This window comes from Henckelia pumila, chromosome 4 (assembly GCF_033568475.1).
Source record: "Henckelia pumila isolate YLH828 chromosome 4, ASM3356847v2, whole genome shotgun sequence".
NCBI lineage: Eukaryota > Viridiplantae > Streptophyta > Magnoliopsida > Lamiales > Gesneriaceae > Henckelia > Henckelia pumila.
Window position 1 is genome coordinate 40,480,178 of NC_133123.1, and position 20,848 is coordinate 40,501,025.

The 20,848-nt window shown below is 35.2% G+C and overlaps 4 protein-coding genes across 5 annotated transcripts; 1 reads left to right on the forward strand and 3 right to left on the reverse strand.

Annotated features, from left to right (window-relative positions):
- The first annotated feature begins 2,306 nt into the window (after positions 1–2,306).
- Positions 2,307–5,980, forward strand: LOC140863353 (biotin carboxyl carrier protein of acetyl-CoA carboxylase 1, chloroplastic). 2 transcript variants are annotated; one of them, XM_073266716.1, is made up of 8 exons: positions 2,307–2,498; positions 2,669–2,843; positions 3,838–3,891; positions 3,983–4,149; positions 4,225–4,555; positions 4,802–4,873; positions 5,554–5,619; positions 5,710–5,980. In XM_073266716.1, exons 2-8 carry the CDS (start codon positions 2,673–2,675, stop codon positions 5,731–5,733), a joined length of 885 nt encoding a protein of 294 aa, XP_073122817.1. In that variant the 5' UTR covers positions 2,307–2,498; positions 2,669–2,672; the 3' UTR covers positions 5,734–5,980. The 2 variants fall into 2 exon arrangements, with proteins under 2 accessions (XP_073122817.1, XP_073122818.1); XM_073266717.1 differs by lacking the exon at positions 2,307–2,498 and having other exon boundaries at positions 2,505–2,843.
- A 1,059-nt stretch (positions 5,981–7,039) lies between these two features.
- On the reverse strand, positions 7,040–7,820 carry LOC140866782 (protein TIC 20-II, chloroplastic). Its single transcript, XM_073271827.1, has one exon. It carries the CDS (start codon positions 7,777–7,779, stop codon positions 7,174–7,176), a length of 606 nt encoding a protein of 201 aa, XP_073127928.1. The 5' UTR covers positions 7,780–7,820; the 3' UTR covers positions 7,040–7,173.
- A 723-nt stretch (positions 7,821–8,543) lies between these two features.
- LOC140865184 (membrane-associated protein VIPP1, chloroplastic-like) lies at positions 8,544–16,045 on the reverse strand. Its single transcript, XM_073269738.1, has 11 exons — positions 15,833–16,045; positions 14,864–14,988; positions 14,659–14,769; positions 12,071–12,135; positions 11,916–11,997; positions 10,570–10,644; positions 10,298–10,368; positions 10,127–10,209; positions 9,473–9,537; positions 9,114–9,188; positions 8,544–8,806 (listed from the first exon to the last, which is right to left on the reverse strand). The coding sequence occupies exons 1-11, from the start codon at positions 15,960–15,962 to the stop codon at positions 8,690–8,692; spliced, it is 999 nt and encodes a 332-aa protein (XP_073125839.1). The 5' UTR covers positions 15,963–16,045; the 3' UTR covers positions 8,544–8,689.
- Positions 16,046–17,989: 1,944 nt separating this feature from the next.
- LOC140866338 (uncharacterized) lies at positions 17,990–19,718 on the reverse strand. Its single transcript, XM_073271314.1, has 2 exons — positions 19,077–19,718; positions 17,990–18,376 (listed from the first exon to the last, which is right to left on the reverse strand). The coding sequence occupies exons 1-2, from the start codon at positions 19,650–19,652 to the stop codon at positions 18,314–18,316; spliced, it is 639 nt and encodes a 212-aa protein (XP_073127415.1). The 5' UTR covers positions 19,653–19,718; the 3' UTR covers positions 17,990–18,313.
- Between the last annotated feature and the right edge of the window lie 1,130 nt (positions 19,719–20,848).

The window sequence follows — 20,848 nt, forward strand, 5'->3', positions numbered from 1 at the left end:
ATGTGTTTAGATTTATATGTATGAGATTTTTTTTTAAAAAAAAATAGGCTGCAGTTTTCGGATAACCGGCCAGCGGGTACCCGAAACTACCCGACTTTTTCGGGTACCTGACAATTTTGGATCGGGTTCGGGTAGTAAAATTTGCTACCCGACCCGTAGGCACGGATCCAGGATCGAGAGTTTGGGTGGGCTTAAACTTAATATAATAAATTAAATACTATTAACAAAAAATGTAACAAAGTACTTATATATATACATATAACGTCATTATATTATATAGTTCAACGAATTTATGTCTACGAGATTTTGAAACATAAAATTGAGTGTTACACATAACATACTTATACTATGAGATTCTATATACCACTAAAATTGAGTTTACACACTTACACTCCAAATTCAAAGACATCAAATATAGAATACAATAAAAAAAGTTATACGAATATTTTGTTTTTCCATTTCTCCGAATTTAAAAAAATATTTATCAATTAAATATTAGTTATTATAAACATAAGTGATTAATTTTGTATAAAACAAATAGAATGAAATTGAATGATAAAAAAAAAAATTAAAAGAACACCGTACTTGGATTGTGCAAGGAGTGTCATATATATATTTTTTCCTTGAGGTTAAGGTGTGTCATATTGTTGATTTAAAGTTTTTTTTTTTTTTTTTTTTTTTCTTGGAATAAACAATTTGTGGGTTGGAGGCTGTAGGCATCCAGGTTAATTAGTAAATGGGTGAATTACATGGTGCACATGCTTTTTTATTCACGAAAATAGATAAATTTATAGCTTTCAAATATTACGCTTGGATACGATTTAAAAGAGGTGAACGAGGAATTTATTTCTTGCTTAGTTAATTTTGTATCCATAAACAATTATCATTCAAAATGTGATACAAGATTTAAAAAAAAAAAAAAATGGTGAAGCGGTGAATGTGGGTTGCTCAAAAGGGTGGGCTTTTGGAGTAGGCTATTGGTATATTATTTATATTTTATATAGGTACTAAAAAGCAATTTCTTGGGCTGAGCTATAGCCCACTATAGCCCCTTAAATCATTCCGTCCCTGCGGCGATCCGAACTACCCGAATCCGATGCTATCCGACCCAACTCCCACCCCTAATCTCACTTGATGCATGTGATACATAATAGATAACTAAAAACAATAAAACATAAATTATTCCATTAGAATTAACAATATAAACTTCATTTAAAACAAGAAAGAGACTATTGAATTCCAATAAAATCATATATATTTAATTAAAATAGGCTCATATCTTACATGGAAGAAATCATATAAATAAGAATAAAGGCCCATTTTAATTAAAATACGGCCGGTTCGATTTTTTCGGTTTTTTCAATGTATAAAACCGTAAACTGAACCGAATAACCGGTTTTCATAAACTTTAAAACCAAAACCGATCGAAAAACCAAAAAACCAAACCAAAAAAACCAAATATTTTGGTTCGACCGGTTTTTTCGATTTTAACCAAATTATGTCCACCCTATATGTGAGGTTTGATGTCTCCAGGAATTTGTTTAGTGTTGAAGCCACTATTCGAGATCACTTAGGAACTATTGTGGGTGCAAAAGGTTTATTCTATAAGGCAACCAAGAGCAGTGAAGGAGCAGAGCTGGTAGCTGTGCGTTTCGGTACGGATATGCATACAATTTCGTCTCTCTAATGTTTTCATTTACTCGGACTCATTAGCTACATGCAGTTGAAGCATTAAAAAAAACGAGAGATGATATTGACCTAATGGTGCATTGGCTTTGGAAAGTCAAGTCATCCTTGAAATTCTGGGTTTTTTTAATTCTTAAATCACACGAGAAGATCGGCTAATACAGTCAGCGCACAATTTGGAGTGTAGAATTCTCTCTTCCTCGTCAAATTTAGAATGGATTCTTAGTAGTTTTTTTTTAATATGGTTATTTGAGCTTGTAACTAAGGATTTATTATCTTTAAGTTAATGAAAATGATTTCAATTAAGAAAGGAAAAAAGGAGGCAACTTCAACAAATCCATGGGTTGGGAACTTGGATGACATTTAATGGTAGATTTCAATCTAGCATATGAGTAATACCACAATGATAAATCTAATGTCTCATGATTTGCCACGTCAACAATATATAATTAATTACGTTTACATGTAAAAATACAAATTGTTGGATACATGGTTTAGGTATTACCCATATGCTAAGATTTAATGTAACGCATTTAATATACAATTTTGCGGTACACGCGTTACTTTGAAGAAGACCAATAGTAGAGATAGGCATGACAAAAGCTGATGCTGAGCTGGCGATTATAGTTGAACCTCCCACCGCCACCTTAATCACGCCTAAACCTAACTTTAAACTCCTTCCTGGTTACCAGGGAACGTACTTGGTCCGCAGCACGAAGTACAACCCCTTGCAGCTCTGGTCCCACCTGATTATTCGTTCGGATCTCCGGGACCTAGCTCCAGCGGAAACGACACCGTATTGTCACGTGCAGGTATTATCCTTAATCTCCAGCTTCCTTCCCTCGGCATCATCGACGCGGCTGAGCCACTCTTCTCCTGGCGGCGGATTCGCACAGCGAAGCACTGTGTGTGTCTGGTTTTGGTTAGTTTGTTATCTCGTGTTGAATCTGTGTTTTACTCTGTGTTTTTTTGGGTCGTGGAGAGCAATGGCGACTTCGTTTGGAGCAGCGAATGCGACGGCGGCCTCCGTGGCGGAGAATGCGCGTAAATCCTCACCTTATCTGCCGCTATGCCGCCGCCATTTGTGCCGCAGTGCGTCCTCCGACAAGATTTCCTTCTGCTTCCCTGCCAAGCCTAAGCTCCGTCTCTCTTCCAAGGTACAGATGCTTAGTCTTTCCGGTTAGATAATGTTCGAGTAGTAGTTCATGGTGTTTTATCCTTTTTTTCTGAAATATTGTTGTATCACACGAAATTGCGTGATTTGCTTTGCGAGAGAAACTGATATTCTCCTCTGATCTGTGAGTGTCAGCTGAATGACATATTTTTCTATTAATTGTGTGATCTGTTCTGCATCAGATTTGTCTTGAGTGGAAAAGCGAATCATGTCTGTTATGGAGATTAAGCTAGGAGAAGGATGAATCTCAATGTGATTGTGGCTCATGAATGCACAATAACCCATAATGAAATGGTTGGATTTTGTCCAACGATCGAAACCTCGCTGAGTTGAATGTTTGCTTTTTAAATAGAAGTCTTTGAAAATATACCAAATAAACACAAAAAGCCTCATTCCTTGGAGACGTGGCCAAGTGGCGGGTTGGTGAATTAACTTAGCCAAAAAAATCTCCATATTTATCGACACTGGGTGAAAAGAGGGATGTTATCAAACCAGTGTAATATGATAATTGCGGGCTTCCAAGTGTGGATTTGATCTTTGAAAAAATAACAAAAAATGCAATAACTGGCGTGCGTCTTTATATGTGGTATCTGAGGTAATGTAGGGAAGAACTCTTCAGTGTTGGACATCGTGATTCCAATCACAACGCGTAATCAACCTGGTATTACCATCACAATTCTGGTGAGTAAAGCATATCAAGAAAGGAAATTTTGATAAAAACGGTTGGTCTGTGTACTGGCATTTAAGGAGCCAACAAGTTAGTTCTGCTTCAATTTAGAAACTCAAGAAACATTAAGCTTACCTTGGTTATCGCACTTGCTTTATTTAGACTAACTCAATCCAGTCTTTCATCCGGAGGAAAATAAGTTCCTGTTACCTTGTTATTGCTATTTTCACATTCCTGGTGTAAAACAGTGTTCCTATTTCTCATTCGACTCGCCTTAATTCTGATTCTGATGTTGATTTACGATTTCTAGGGTTTGCGGTCTGCTTGGAATTGCTCTACTGTAGTGAGAGCCCAATTGAACGAGGTAAGGTTTCCCTCACGGATTCATATGAGGAACTCTTTTCAAATTTTTGGTCATTCATGGAAACACTTTTGGGGCCATCTGTTGCTTCAAGGTTGCCGTGGATGAATCCTCAAAAGGTGCATCCTCAAATCCTGTCAAGCCGGAGGCTTCACCTGCCGAAGTCAAGGATGTCAATTTATCAAAGGAAGCTCCATCTGTCTCATTGGCATCAGAAGAATCAATATCTGAATTTATGAATCAAGTTTCAAATCTTGTCAAGTACGGATTCTCAGTTCCCAATGCCTGTGGGTGCCTCTTTCAACTTTTTATTGAGTGTGATTTTTTCTCATGCAGGTTGGTTGATTCTAAGGATATTGTGGAACTGCAGTTGAAACAACTTGATTGTGAACTTTTAATACGTAAAAAGGAGGCCTTGGCTCCACCTCCTTCTGCTCCTGTCACATACATTCAATCACTACCTCAGCCTTCTGTACCGCTTCCCATCCCAGCTGCAGCCTCTCCTTCACCAGCACCAGTACCAGTACCAGTACCAACACCAGCAACAGCAATAGTACCTACTCCACCTAAAATTCAACCATCCAAGTCATCTCATCCACCTCTTAAATCTCCCATGGCTGGAACCCTCTACCGAAGTCCAGCACCTGGTGAACCACCATTTGTTCAGGTAACTAATTTAAATGATGACATCAGATCTTAAAATACAAAATACACAAAGTTTGTGGTTTTTGTCTTTACTGTGAGAAATGCGAGACCGCATTCTTCAAAAGTATCTTCTAATTTTATCTTAACATAGATTTAATTAACTAAAAACCGTTATGTGTGTACATGACAACACAAGTAGATAAAGTACTCAATTCATTTCCTGCTGCTATGATCATATTATCTTCATTACATAAGCCGCCTTTTACAGGTTGGGTCTAAGGTACAGAAGGGACAGGTTCTGTGCATCATCGAGGCCATGAAATTGATGAATGAAATAGAAGTAAGCTTTTGTTTTTGCAAATAATATGATATTGTCTCGACTGCTATTGATGTTTCTACTTTTCACTTTGAATTAACCAAGCAAAATCAAACTGTAGTTTCGACTTCCTGAACTTCTCAATTACCAAAAAAATTAAAAATTAAAAAAGGATTGATTACTTTGACTTACTCGGACATTGGAGTATTATGTTTCCTTTGTTTCTTATAGTGAATTTCCTTGAATACATAGTTATCAATCTTTGCACAGCCTGATCTCTGACTCTCATATAACATGGTCCATTTCCTCCATTCATCGTCTTTCCAAAGAATATCTAATTTCAGTACCTCATAGTAAAAACTTTGTAAAGACTTTGTTACATAATGTGGTTTAGTGCTTGTTTAAATTCGTAACAGTAGCTTTTGTGAAAGGTTACCTTTTCCAATCAACTTGGATCTTATGCAAGTTGCTAACCCAGCAACAAACAAAAACACTGCTCTCATTATATTTCTTGTATTTCCCTTTATTAATCCCCAAGCCACCTACGCCAGTTCTTAAGTCGAGCATACTGTGTTCATACCTTTGATGCACTCTTTCTATGCTACTATGGATTTAGGTTTTGTGTCTGCATTCGCATCATTCTGTGGTATATTTATCATACTTCTCTTATATGTCTCACAATCGCCTGAAACGCATATCTGCAGGCTGATCAGTCTGGAACCATAGTCGAGATCCTTGCAGAAGATGGCAAGCCAGTCAGTGTTGACACCGTGAGTGATCGAACGACATCATTTAATAATAAAACCAACTATTTCACTCTTGTTATGCATGATCTAATTGCCTTTATATACTTGCTACAGCCCCTATTTGTGATTGAACCCTAGAGCAGAAGCAGTAGATGTACGTACAACACAGGTGCAATATGAGCGTGTACAACGTGGGATCACGGCCAAATTTATTTTTTAAAAAATTGCGCACATTGGCTTATATTTGCAAGAGTGGAACTTTTTGTTAGAAAGTTGAACTAAACCGAGCGTTGGTTAATTATTTTGTAATATCAAATTTAGAAATTTATCATCTATGAGTGTATTATTTGTTTCTTCTGATGATTATTATAGTTTGGCTATTGTATACTCCGAGTAACAAGATTCTCTATCTAAAGGCACCTTGTGGGATTCTTTTCATTTGAGAAATCCCCTGATTTAGGGGTGAGCTCAAACTACTTGTGTTTTTTGTTTTTGTTTTAACTTGAAAACTTTTCACATTCTTAGTTTTCCATATTAAATTCTTTACATCCTTATCATGAGCCATGTTGTTGAGACTGTTGGGTGGGGAAAAGAGAGTAGAAGAATATTTCATAGTACTAAATACCATATGCATGCATACTCAAAAATATTTGATAGATTAAAAAATTAAATGAACAATGGTATTTTTGCTTGGGATAGGAAATATAAAATTCGGATTCATTGAGATTGTGCTTAATGATGGATTTAGAATTAGGATTGTAACTTGTTTGGATGGACAAATTCACTTTACTTAAAGTTAAATAATTCAATAATAATTGTAATAATCTTTTTAATATAACTATAATAAATTCCAAATGCTCTCGAAATAGTCCTAGTTTGAAATTCATTCATCAAAATGCTTTCCTAAATTAAAATTAAATTCCCTCATTCGCCATTCAAACGCAACTTACGTTTTTCACCGTATTATTTTGCAAGCACAAAAGATTTTGGTCCATTTAATACAACAAAAATGTCGCTCAACCTTTGATTTCGTCTATATATTTAAAAAGATTAACAATCCTGTGAGACGGTCTCATCCGTTAGACGGGTTAACCATATTCATATTTATAATAGTAAATAATACTTTTGGCATAAATTGTAATATTTTTTAATGAATAACCCATACAAAAGATCCGTCTCATAATCGTCTCATAGGAGTTTTTGTCATTTAAAAATTAAGGTAAATTCGAACTTGGGGTGAATTTGAACCTACCTCTATTTTGGTCTATCTCCATTTCCGACGTGTAAGGAAGAAAAAAACCCTTTACAAATTTAGCTGTCTTTGGAAACCAATCACATATTAACTTTTTTTAATAATTATTCTTAATAGAAAACAAATTAAATATGGTGATTTGATGAAATATTTGAAATTAATAGTATGGAATAAATTTATCATTAAAAAAAATACAAGGAATAAATTTATTAAGACATAGCAATAGCATTTCTCTTTTCAATAGCATCGAAGTACAAAAATGTAAACTCAATTTCCTGTTAAACAAAACTACAAACAGTACACCGGCGCGGATTGGGTGCCCTCGGTCAGTCCAGCTGCCGCCCCGCCGCCTCCGCCACAAACGGCAAATATGGAGTCTTCCCGATTATGCTGTACACCAGCCCGTACACGAAACAGCACGTGACGAACACGAAGAGCCCGCTGTGGGCCCACGCGGTCACCTTCAGCGCGATGCCGCTCCTCCCGGGAGAAAATATCCTCTGTAGCAGCACCGGCACGGCCAGCATCACATCCAGAACCAGCGCCTGCAGCGCGTTGAACCGGGCGTACCGGCTCAGATTAGGGTTCCTGACGACGCCGAGGTACAGGCCGAAGAAGGTGACGAAGCTGGCGTAGGGGACGGAGTGGTAGAGGGAGAGGAGAGGGATGAGGGGCTCCATGGGGGCGGCGAGGAAGGGGTATTTGCTGAAGAGGAAGCGCCCGTACTGGAGGCCGTTGAAGAAGGGGAGGAAGTATGAGGCGGCGGAGATTAGGCGGTCGGTGGCCGGGGTGGGAGTGTAGGAGCACTTCGTGGTGGTGGAGGATTTCTTGGTATGGTGGCGGAGGTTCGACGGCGGCGGGAAACTCCGGACGGTGGGTTTGAGGAGGGTGTGGGGGGAGTGAGCGAGGCGGAGGGTTGGGAGGGACGCCATGTTTGGGTTTGGAAATGGGTGTGCGGATTATGCTTATTGATTTCAATTTCTCACATTGTTTGAGACTTAACTCGGGTCATTCGACCATGCGCAAATGGATGGCCCGGATTGGCCAAAAGCCAATTTCCATTCGGGCTTCACATGAAAAGCGTGGGCCCGGATGGAAATTGGCCAATCCGAATCATTAAAATACAGAGGAGTAATATACCTATGTAAGATCGAAGGACCCGGGTATCGCCACTCTACAAATGGATGGCCCGGATTGGCCCAAACACAATTTCCATTCGGGCCCCACATGAAAATTGTGGGGCCCGGATGGAAATTGGCCAATCCGAGCCATCCAAATACAGAGGGTCGAAGGATCCACTCCACCTGACTAATTTGTTTATTTTTATTAAAAAAATTAATAATAATACTCTTTTTTAAGAAAAAAAATTAGTGTCTCAAAAGAACATGGTTCAATACTTCAATTTCTAAATTTTAGCAGTAATTTTCTTTATTGATTACTAATATTGTTTTATTAACTGAGTTTTAGAAATGTATAATCACTTTCGAATGAATTACAGAAAGATAAAATGACAAAAATGTGCTAATAATGATTTTTTTAAATCCTTGTGAAAATACAAGATAGCCAGACAAGGTAAACTTTTTTTCCTTATGAATTTATCTATACTATTTACAAATATATACAAGGTCGAGAATCTAGGACTAAAATTTGCAATAAAGAGGGATTTTGTACATGATATATAATATAATTTTAAAAAAAAGTAATACATATTCACAAATACTCTGAAAATTAAAGAAGAAATCTGGCAAATATTTATTAGATATAAAAAGATATATTATAAAACATAAGCAATGCATAAAATATAGACAATGCATGAAACAATGAGACACCATATGTAAGCTACTAGTATTCTTTGGCCTTTCGCCTTAGTTCATTCAGTTCCTTTTCAACTTCCGGATCTTGAAACTTTAATGCGGAGCTTGTGCTCACCGGCGTTCTCCCTTCCGGAAGCTCTCCTTTCTGTTCAACACGAAAAATTACACAAAATTTCAATCATTCAAATATTTATTCACAAAATCTACGTGGTTTGGTCACGAACACTCGGTAAACATGATAGAGTGCCTAGAAGACTGACTCTATCAATATCTTTTAAATTAAGATATAATCGTCGCCAATTTATGTAGCTAAAATTATGTGGGATCAACATGTTAAATCTTTCGTAACAACATATATGAGTCATATAAGCATATCTTGAAATATTTATTTGATTTCTGACAAATAATTTATCACCAGGAGGAAAAATAAGCTGGCTGAGAATTTGAGATACCTTTGTGCTCCCAGATAATTGTTTCTTCAAGGCAGCAAGGTCGTCATCAACCGAAGAAGTTTCTAACATGGCAAACTGCAAAATGATGATTTAAATAGATGAAATTCAAATATGGTTGATAAAAAGTTGAGCAAAGTTCGGAGCCATATGGATAAAACATTTTTGGGTCTGTATATAGCCTATAATCATCATCACACGACTGGCCAAACCAAGCACGAGTCAGTGCACGACAAGCACAGAACTACGGGGGAACATGTTATTGTTTGACATGGAACGTTAAGAGTATGATAAATTCACTATGATGATAAGAGAATGAGGCCATGGAACTTTGAGAGTTGAACTATAGAGAAGATAGCTACCTTTCCTTCAAGTTCGTCACTAGTAAGCTGGTTAAGCGCTTCCGACTTAGATTCCATTGCCAAAACTGTTGAGAGGGAAAAAAAAGATTCTTTTCAGGTACCAACACCACATCTTTCAATTTTCATTTGTCTGCATTGGTATACTATTGAAAAGCTACCATGAAGGTTTATGTGTAAATTATCATTCCAGTAAACAAGATTCAATTATAACTGATCCAAGAAAATCTCCTGAGTTTTTGAGAAGATAGTCAGCTAGTGACATCGATAAGAACGTGTATCTCAAACCTGATGAAGGAAAACTTAGGTTGCATTTGGATGGAATTATTTGGGTTTGAATTAACAAACAAGTTAAAAATGTAAAGGGAGGCATTTCAAATTCAAGTATTACAAGAGTGCTCAAACGAGTGGGATGGATTTAAATCTTGGATTTGGAATCCTCCCAGCCCATTGCACCCTTATGGTAAATTATTGTCCCATAAACCTATTGAAGGAGGTGTTTGTGGCAAAATTATTGCAGTTCTGGACCAACCCTAATTCATTGTTTTTAATGAGTAAGACTATTTTTAGAACCTAGCTTTTAGTGCAAGAACGAACATTTGGAAAGAATAATAGAAGCCTAAATCTCTTGGAACAAAAGTATGAAGATCACTTAACCTTTTTCCTCCATCCTTTCGAAAGCTGACAAAGCACTGCTTGTATTTACATTCCCCAACATCTCACTCACTTTTGTTGCAGTCCTACAGAGAAGGTAGCCAGCTACAGTCAATCATGGTAAATTGCGGGAAAAAAATGGACACACAACAGCAACAAAGTGTAGGAACAAACTTCGCAGATTGAGCTCTTGCTTTAAGCGTATCTTTTTTAGACTTCGCTTCTTGTATTTTGCTTTCCAGCAGCTGGCAAACAAGAATTATACCTATCAAGATCTAAGCGTGGGTGCATTCATGGATAGAAAATAACATCTCATGTGCGATTATCATGATTACAAGAAAACGGTTATACAACTTGTCACTAACTTAAATAAGGAACAACCATTTGTAAGAGATATATTCATTCAATCAAACATCATTGTAGCACAATAATAGATAGTCACCCACCCTTGTGTTGGAGACAAGGTTATCAACTACACCTTTCTGCTGATCAAGCTGAGTCTTCAATGCAGTTGCATTATCCTGCAGGATTAGTCACAACAAAGTGAGTCCAAAAAGAACTTACATATTGCAGTTGCATAACATTTAGCTCCGATTCGGTACAAAGACAATGTACATACTATCGAACTAGAAAAAAATAAAGAGATTTAAATTGCTGTCTTATGTCGTCGAACCCAGCCCAAAGATCAAAGGGACCAAATGCTTAACGATATTAATCCCTCGCATGCATGATGATGGCATCTGCAAAGGGACTAAGACTACAACTAGAACCTTATTTTAAGTAACACGTCAGACAGAAATTCAAGCAAACATAATCTGTAGACACAATCTCACTTCCCACTAAAAACATAGAATAAGATGATTTCAGAATTAAAAAGAAAATAATAAGCACGATATATACTATACGATTACCATAAACAGATATGACAGATGCCCCACACATTCTCTTCAACACTCAACTCCAGCCGGATAATTAAAAGTTTATATAAGCTAAAATATCAGAACCCTCGCCCCTACACCCACCCAACACATGCAATAAACCAAAATAGAAAAACAGGGAAAATTAGGGGTGGGGGGGAAGGGGGGTTCCTGTCTAGTATCACACGGTCCGATTCGTCCCACTCAATCACAGTATTAAAATTAAGGTTATGGGCGGCTGGGTTTTTAATCATAAATTTTCAAATTTCAATTTGAATGTATATTCTCCCCAACAAAAGTTCTCAGTCATGGTCATGTTTTACCCATGCCACCAATGTTGTCTTTTAAGGAAACATATAGATTTTCTCATCGTTATTTTGAGGTTATTTATGTGTTAATGCAAATTTTCTTATCACGGATGCAAAAAATTGAATCATTCATCAGCTGCATAAACTAAGAAGTGAAAAAAAAGCAACTAAGAACACAAAGCACTTGGTGGTCAAGGCTATTATGGTGTAAGTTATATTGATCCTCTTGTTTCACTGGAGCTAGATTAAATCTTATCTCCACAGTAAAAAAACTTAGCAAGAGAAGAAAGCAAACCAGCTAGAATTAGTTAATGGGATCTTGAAATATATTTTGTACCTTGGATTCGTGAATAACAGTTGGTTTGCATGGTTCGTGAACTAAAAAAATTAACCAGCTTTTGCTAATGAACTTAAATTGATCTTAGCAATTAAAATGGTAGATGGTTCAATAAACACAGAAATACAATAACATAAATTGTTCAACATCTCAAAATAAGTTGTTTCCAGATTTTTAACCAACCAAGAAATCATAAAAAATGTTCTTATGGATAGATAGGTTGCCCTTACAGCATAAGATTTTCTCCGCTTAAGAGCTTCACGAGCAAGATCCTCATCACCCTTCCCAAGAGCAAGTTGCGCTCTACGATACCTGTGTTCAGACCGTGAAGTAACCGCTTCAAGGAGATGCGAGAAGTAAAAATGAAACGCTCATTGACATTTACCAATCTTCAGAAGCTTGTTGGGCAGCTTTATATTTGTTCTCCAACTGCTTTTGAGAAGCCAAAACCTACAGCAAATACATGCACTGATAAGTTTTCGCTTGTTGTTAAACTCTTTCCTGTGAACTTTTAGATTCATTATGTAATCACAAAGAAATGCATGGTCTAGAAATAAGCAAAACAAAGAGGATAACCTATCAGACCAGGGTAAGGTGGCTTCCTGCGGAAAGATTAAAATTACCTCCTAGAATTTTTTGCTGATAGCGTTGGTTCATAATCATAAAACAAGAGAAAGCTGGAACCTCGAGCAAAAAAAGGTGTTTTTATTTGATATTCTCCAACTCAAAAAAGTTACAAATGCTTTGACCCAAACACCAAAAAAAAAAAAGCGTCAGAAGTCATGGATGTGATCCTTTTTTAAAAACAACCATACGATACTCATTCTTGGTGGAAGAGTGAAAGGAAATTTTTGTTCTTTAATGCTACTGATTTTGAAGTTTTTCTTTTTGTTTGCAACTGATGACCTAAGGATAGATAGCGAGACACGACATCAAGTAGCGGTTGATGCTTGCTCGATATCCTAGGTCTAAATCAGATAAACAACATTCTTAATTTTAAAAAATAGAGAATTTTGGATAATCTAATACGATGCCTTTGTTTAACCATAGAGGAATAGCATTAGAGATAGAGAGATTGGGAAAATTCTACTCTGTCACTTGTTCATGATTTTTAACCCAGATTAAATCAACAATTGAATTCTATACTTATTCGTCTCCTTCACATGTTTAGTCTAAATCAGTAAATCTCATGATCTTGGAATTCCAATTGTTCCCAGAAAGGGTATTAGACCCTATGCCAAACATCCCATGTCTAAATTTGTCCCCTATGAAAAGGTATCTTTCCTCACAACTGTCTGATGAAGAATTTCCTGATAATGTATTGGAAGCTCTTAAAATTCCAAAATGAAAGGAAGTAGTTCTCGAAAGATGAGAGCTCTTAGGAATAACAACAGTTGGAGTGTAGCGATGCTGCTGACTAGAAATAATGTAGGTTGTACATGGATTTTCACGTAAAATACAAAGATTGGTGGATCATTGTAAAGATACAAGGCGAGACTTGTGGCCAAAGATTTAATTCAAACCTATGGTGTTGATTACTTCAATTCCAAAACTAAATACAATTTGAGTTCTTTCGTCAATAGTAACCAATTTGGATTTTCCTTTTCAGCAATTTGATGTCAAGAATGTTTTTCTTAGCAGCAACCTTGAAGAAGTATATATGGACAGTCCACTTGGCTTCGATGAAAAATTTGGTTCTAAGGTATGCATACTGAAGAAATTTCTACAGAGACTCGAGCAATCTCCAAGACCCTGGTTCGAAAAATTCACCCGATTTATGAAGAACAAGGATATCATCTACGATAGATCAATCATACCTTATTCTGCAAGTTTTCTTCTGAAGGCAAGATTAGTATGCTGTATGTAAACTAATCTAATTCTCTCGTACCCATCCTGATTGTTTTTTTGGTGATTGTTGTAAGTCAATTTATACATGCTTCTAATGAGAAACATCTTGAAGCTATCTATTGTAACTTGAGGTATTCAAAGGCTACTCAGGGGAAAGATCTATTTTCAAAAAGGCTGATCATAAAAAGTGAGTTTTACAGACACGGTTTTGGTCGGCTCTGTCACCGATAGGAGATCTTTTTTGTGGAAATGAACTTGGAGAGATAAGATACAGAATCTTGTTGCTAGAAGCAATTCTAAGCGCTGGCTTCAGGGTACAGTACAAGGAGTCTGCATAATTCTTAGCTTGAAACCAGTTCTAGAAATGTTAAAGAAAACAGTGAAGCGTCCCTTGAGATTATATTGTGGCCACAAACAGCAATAAATATCACTCACGATCCAGTCCAACATGATTAAATAAAATATACATATAAGGGAGAAAATTGAAACTAGATCAATATGCTTGCCATTCGTACTAACAAAACAACAAACAGCATATATTCTGACCGAAAGGGCTTGCAATACCTGACTTTAAACATTTACTTGGCAAGTTGGGCATTAACAATATCTAAGCACCGACTTAAGGGGGTGCATCAGAAAGTTATGGATTAGAAAATCATTTTTTAAGTAAATTCCTAATTAAGTTGGTGTGTCAGAAAATTATGGACTAGAAAACCATTTGTTAATGGTAAATTCCTAATTTCCCACAATAAGAATAAAATACTAAACACTTCTTTTTTTTTTGTTTCCAGTTTTCCTACTTTCTAGAGACAGTATAGTTATCCCTCACCTATAAATATGTTATATCTTGTAAATAAATGCATCGATAAGAAAATGATAAGTTATTTTATTTACCCAAAATAGTTCAATATGTACAATTAATGGTTGACTTGCTGTAACACAAGGTCAAAGTTTCAGCTTTATATAAAAATTGGATACTTAAGCAAAATCTCCCTCACATTGCAGAAAAGAAAAAAAGAAAAAAAGAGAACCAAAGGTGATGTTCAGAAACTATCAAAACGAATTACTTCTGCTTTGAGGAAAAAACATTGAAAATGTAAAATGTAATTTTGAACTGCGACATACTTGTGCTGTAGCTTGACGCAACTTGACCAAATCATCATTCATTTCAATTACAGTTTGCTCCAATATTTTCTCCGGGTCCTCAAAGGTGCTTATGACAGCATTTGCATATGACTACGATTGAAATAGACAAAATACAGTCAATAACATAATAGAAACATAAACACGAAGGTAAAGTACTGGTTAGATTTACAGGATGCCAAACAACCTTGACAACTCTAGTAAACCGATCAAAAAGGTTCATTTGAGTACCAAGAGCACCCACTCTACCAGTCCTACATCTAGATCTACTTGAACTACGTAGACGTATTCCAGAATATTTTGGAGTGCCCACTGCACAAAGGGAAAGAAAAAAAGAATTAGCTCCATGATAGTTTTAAATTGTATGAGTAACACCTTAAAACTCAATTAGAGTCAAATACAAACATAATTATTGAAGCAAGAGGGAACACTTTTCATAATAATGTAAATTATACATTCATGACAAAAGGAAGTTATGCATGCAAACATTGAGCAAAAATGTATGCATTTCGTAAAAGCTTTTTAGTCAAGTTAAAAGTGCATCAAATACAACATTCAAGAATTATTCATTCATGACAGACCCTAGAAACTCAAACCAGAGTAAAACTGTTGCCGCACATTTCTTTCAAACTTAATCCACATTCATGCGGATACAACGGAAAATCATAGACTAAAGACTACAAGATTGGGGAAACGTGACTCAATGAGCGAGTGCAGTATTCCTCAGAAGATCAGAAAATTTAGAACTCTTGCACCATTACTCAGTCAGATATACAAATAAAACCAATATACCACGTGGGAAACCCACAAAAATTCAAGTCATAGTACTCTACATAAACATCCAATCTTAAACAAACAAACAAAAAAATCAACCCAAAACCCATTAACATATTATATTATACAAAGTAAACCTCCCAGCAAACGCAATTTACGCAAAATCAAAGTTTTGAAAGAAAATTCCAGAAGAAAAGGCTAGAGCATGTGATTAGCTACAAAACCATTTCAAAAGTAGGCTTCATCAATTCCCCCCTAATCCCATCAACAAGATCGAAAGTACCCACAAGTCAAAATCTCCATAACTTCAAAACAAACCACTACAATTCCACGGTTAACTGCCAAAGAAAATAACCATACAACCGGAATGCAGAAGAGTTACCTCCACGGCCAAAGAAAGCATGTCTGGAACTGAAAGATTGTAGCTTTACAATAGTTACACCTCTGTTGGAAGTGGGAGTAGCAGTAGAAGTAGCCATGTTCATCCCTGTGATTGGCGCTCTTGCTGCCATTGTTCTGTGATTGTTAGTTTGTTTCTCTGTTTGTGGTTAAACGAGAAGGCATGTAAGGAAGGACAGATGGATGAGATTTTCAATTTTAATTGGTGTTCTTCATTTATTTTTTTCTTTCCACCTTTGTTTTTGTGATTTATTAATGTATTGGGCCTATCACAAACTTGGTCCGATGATATTGGGCTGACCCATTTTCCATATTTAATTAATTAATTTAAGACCTCTTATTTATCTGTAATCTGATACATGACATTGTGCTTCTTTTTCTTTTTCTTTTTCTTTTTTGGTTTAGAATGTTTATTAATTTGGCTATAATAAGAAGGGGGAAATCTTATCAACCATTAAATTGTGTTTCGTGACATAAAAATAAATTTATTTAATTGTTCTAAAAACTCATGTCATATTTTTTGCTTATTATATCATTAATTATTATTTGTTATAACTAAAATTTATCTACCTTTCACAATGCTAAAATTAAATTATTTAACTGTAGGTTGCAGGATCATCTATCGAGATAAATTATGTAGATGGTAGGATATCGTTTGGTATCATGGATGAGATGTACAATAGATGAATAAAAACATGATGAGATGTGGATAAGCGATACATATATATGAATAATATATTGTTTTATATGTTTTTGATTTTGTAGGATTATTGTGTTTATTTTCTTAATTACCATTGTCAATTTCACACAATTTAACTTATATGACACTCATACTTCACTAATACCATGGGTTGAGAGGTATTTGTCATCAAGCTTACATCTAATGTTATATCGGGACATGAAATATCATTGAGTTAACAAAAAAATGAGAGAAACATGAGATGAGTAAAAATTTGTGTTTCATCTCATGTACCAAACGGTACCCCTAGAGTAACTTGATGGACTTTCTCTTGAATAATATTTATCAAGTTAGTTGAGTTGATCTTTCTCGATTTTAAATCTGCTTATGATATACTCCGGTGCTGCTCTATCTTGCTCAAGTCTTACAACTGACATATGACAAGAACACCATCAGTTAAGCTACTCTGAGTTCAATCGATAATGTTTTCAGAGAAGACACTTTTTTTATAATAAAAAAAAATAAAAATCCATGAATAAGAATTTGTGAGTATTTATATTGTCCATTGCTAATTTTGGAAAGAAAGCAAAAAATCCTGAATATTCATCGAGCATTAGAGTTCTCAAGCTTTAATTCGTGGCGAGAAGCATCTTGCTGCCCTATTCAAAGCACGGCCGAATTGGACGTATTCGATCTTTTGCTATTTCCATTCACTCTATAGTTTTCTATTCAATTCATGAGCTGAAAATAACATTAAATTTTTTAACTGTGCTTTATTAATGTATGGGAGCTATCACAAATTTGATCCTAATATTATTTGACTGGCCCATATTCTTTCTTGTTTATTACCAATAAATGGAGACGTGCATATAATTAGTTTTGTCGTGGACAATGTTTTTTATATGAAGTGATTTCTATCTAAAAAATTCAGATATTATAATAAAACTAAAAAATTTAGGATGATTTTTTCGTAATTAACATCCTAATTATTTGAGCATGATATTTTTTTGTTATTTTAAAATTTTACGTTCATAAATTATTATTTTTTTAGATTAGGTGGAATATGGTCATATTGGTAATATATCATGATACCAAAGCAGCATCTCTGCATTTCTAATATATATATATTAACATAGAGTTAAAACAAATGCTTAACTAAATATTTTTGAAGGCTGCTTCACCAATCCATCCAAATCTGGTTCCTTCCACAAGAACCTTCCACAAGAACCACTTTACATATATGTATGTATGCACACACGTGTCGTTATATTTCAGACCAATGTCAACCTCAATTAATGCCAGATTGCATGCAACAGCAATAAAATAATAGCCACGATTATTTCTTCCCATCAAAGAATCCCAACCATCTAACGACATAACACAATATATTTGTTTAATGAGAGAGAGCTATGAAGCCCTACTGATTAAGGGCAAGAAGACATTCAAAAACGCAAGTGCAAGAAACATGAACTGTCCCCGTTTATAGAAAAATGAAGATACTAGCTTGCAGTTCAAAAGCATAATCCACCTTTTCATAGCGCATCAACTTGGACATAAGGGCACACACCTATACACAAGAAAGTAAGAAAAAGAAAAGGGCAACAACAAACATTTATCTTGTGCTACTATACAACTCAAGCCATCAAAACCACACAAACCATGTCATCAGCATCAACTCCATGTCCTTCAATCTCATATGTTATGATGCAACTGCGAATCACCAGAACTCTTCAAGTATAGCATAAAGATCAAGTTAAAATTCAATTACGGTCGAAAACGTTTGCCTTATGAATCAGCTATCCGCTCCTCATCTGCAAAACGTTTTCTCCACGAATTCCCAGATTCATGCTGCGGTAAGAAATAAATTACTTTAGAAACATAATACTAATAACTATAGCTTATACACCCTACCCAAGGGCAATCAAAATGAAGATATTTCTATGGAAATTCACTAGCTGGCTAACTGACACCTCCAAGAAATAAATCGCAAGCCTCTGAAAGAGACTCCTTTCCAAGGATTTGGGGGCTTGTAGATTCTTTTACTCCATTTTTTTGAAAGGATTTGTCTACGCCATAGAGATTATGAACCTATTTCAAGAAACCAGCTTCTTACAAAAAAAATTATTCAAAACTAGTGCATTCACCCGCAAAACAGCCAACCCTTTCCTGTTAAATGCCACAAATGGTCATCAAAATCCCACTATTCTAGATTGACAATGAAATGGGATTCCACTAGACTATCAAGCTTAGAAATTGATGATGAGCCCGAAATATTATTCCTCAATCTATGATCTCCTCAGCAAAAATGGAAAGTTGAGAGCAACTTTCAGGGGTTGCGCAATTCATTAACTCCAACAAAACACTGCATTTTCTTTTTGATTGACCAAATTAATTGCATGTGCTGATTAATAAATAAACCACTAACAACTAAGCAATTAAATTGAATGACACAATTTGCATAAAACCTGAAAATCCTAATCCAGAAAGTTAAAAATATGAAAGGATAATTTGCAGACGTCGAGAACATCTGATCTACAGAGCAACAAACCTCAGCAATCCTCCCATGATCATTAAAGAAAAAGACATCATTTCCGTGTGCGTCCCCCTCCTCAACAGCATTACAATCCTTAGGCTCCTCAAAAAACGACAGCGAAAATTGCTTAAATACCACCCCAACGTCAAAGTAAATCAAACCAGAGCTCGGAACATCAACCTGGATACCCTTCACAGGCAACCATAAAAACAGCTCCTGAGCTGCAACCCCTGACAAATTAGCGATCTTCCCGTAATTGACGAAGCCGCTAATGTTGAACGTGTACCTAACACGCGTCTCGAATTTGGCGTCGCAGGGTGACGGAGGCAGCAAATGTAGCTCGAACCGGCCGGAATCGGGGTCCAGAGAAAAATCAGAGATACCCTTTGGGAAGATGCCCATCGGCAAGCCGTTCGACTTAAGAACGTCGTAGAAAGATCTCGCCGGCGAGGAGTGGGGATCGCCGGGAGAAAGCATTTCACCAGCCATGGCTGGAGTTAACGCGAGGATCATCGACAATGCGATGAAAAACGGGTGATGAAGCGTAGACATTTTTGAATTGTTCGTGGAAAAGGGGGGAAATTTAGGCATTGGGGGAAGAGGATTCGATTTGAGGCTAGGGTTTAGACTCCACAAATGGCGAGACAAATTAGAGGTTCCCTTTCTCCGGAAACAGTTTTAAAACGGTTGGGGAAAATTTTTTGGTGATATTTTTTGTTAAAAAAATAAAATGTTATTAAAAAATTAAAATTGGTTTCTTTTATTTATTCAGACTATTTTAGATGTAAGATTATTTTGTAAATGCACAATGTTGACAAATTATTTGAAATAAATAAATTGAAATTCATTCAACAGTTTCTTTCATTTTGACAAATTTACTTCATGATATTACTGATTTTTAAAGAATTTTTGAAATAATACATATTTATTTAGGAGTAAATTTTATTTATCTATACGAAACTGATAGATGAACTATTCAAAATTGTTAAGATACATAATTAAATTAATTATATTCTATTTAAAACTATTTTTAAATTTAATATTATTATCAATTCAACTAGATACATAATTTACTTTTTGAAATTACTTTATCGATTAAAATCCGCTCATTATACTTGTCAAAAAAAAAATCATGCTCATTATATAAAAATGTTAAAAACATTAATTAGTATATTTATATAACAACTGATAAATTCATAATTATATATACTAAATATAAATATAAATATATATATATATATATATATATATTAAAAAGTATTAATAATAATAATATATAAAACATGGTAGTTTTCTCTATCTATATTATAGTAATATATTTATATATATTAATAAAATAATTATATTTCAATAAAATTACAACTCATAAATAAATCAAAATATGCACAATAAAATATTTGTTAATATATAGATAAAAATATATATTTAATGCAAATACAATAAAAAATGTCAATGAAATGAATCAGAAATATCCAAACCAAACATAAAAATTTTCAAAAATCAAAATCATATGAATCGAAATAATAAGTGGAATCACGTGACGTCGTGTCAGTGTTCCGACATCCATGCATGCGCTACCACTTTTTTCATTCATAATATACAACTTTCGTGTTTGACATTTTTCGTATTCATGATATATAATTTATTTATTTATTATAATATACTAAGTCATCGTTCTGTTTACCATATTACTAATATACATATAATTTATCACATCACATCTCACATTCTTCTCATCATATTATTTATCCATATATTAACTATTTATTTTACATCAATCAAATCAT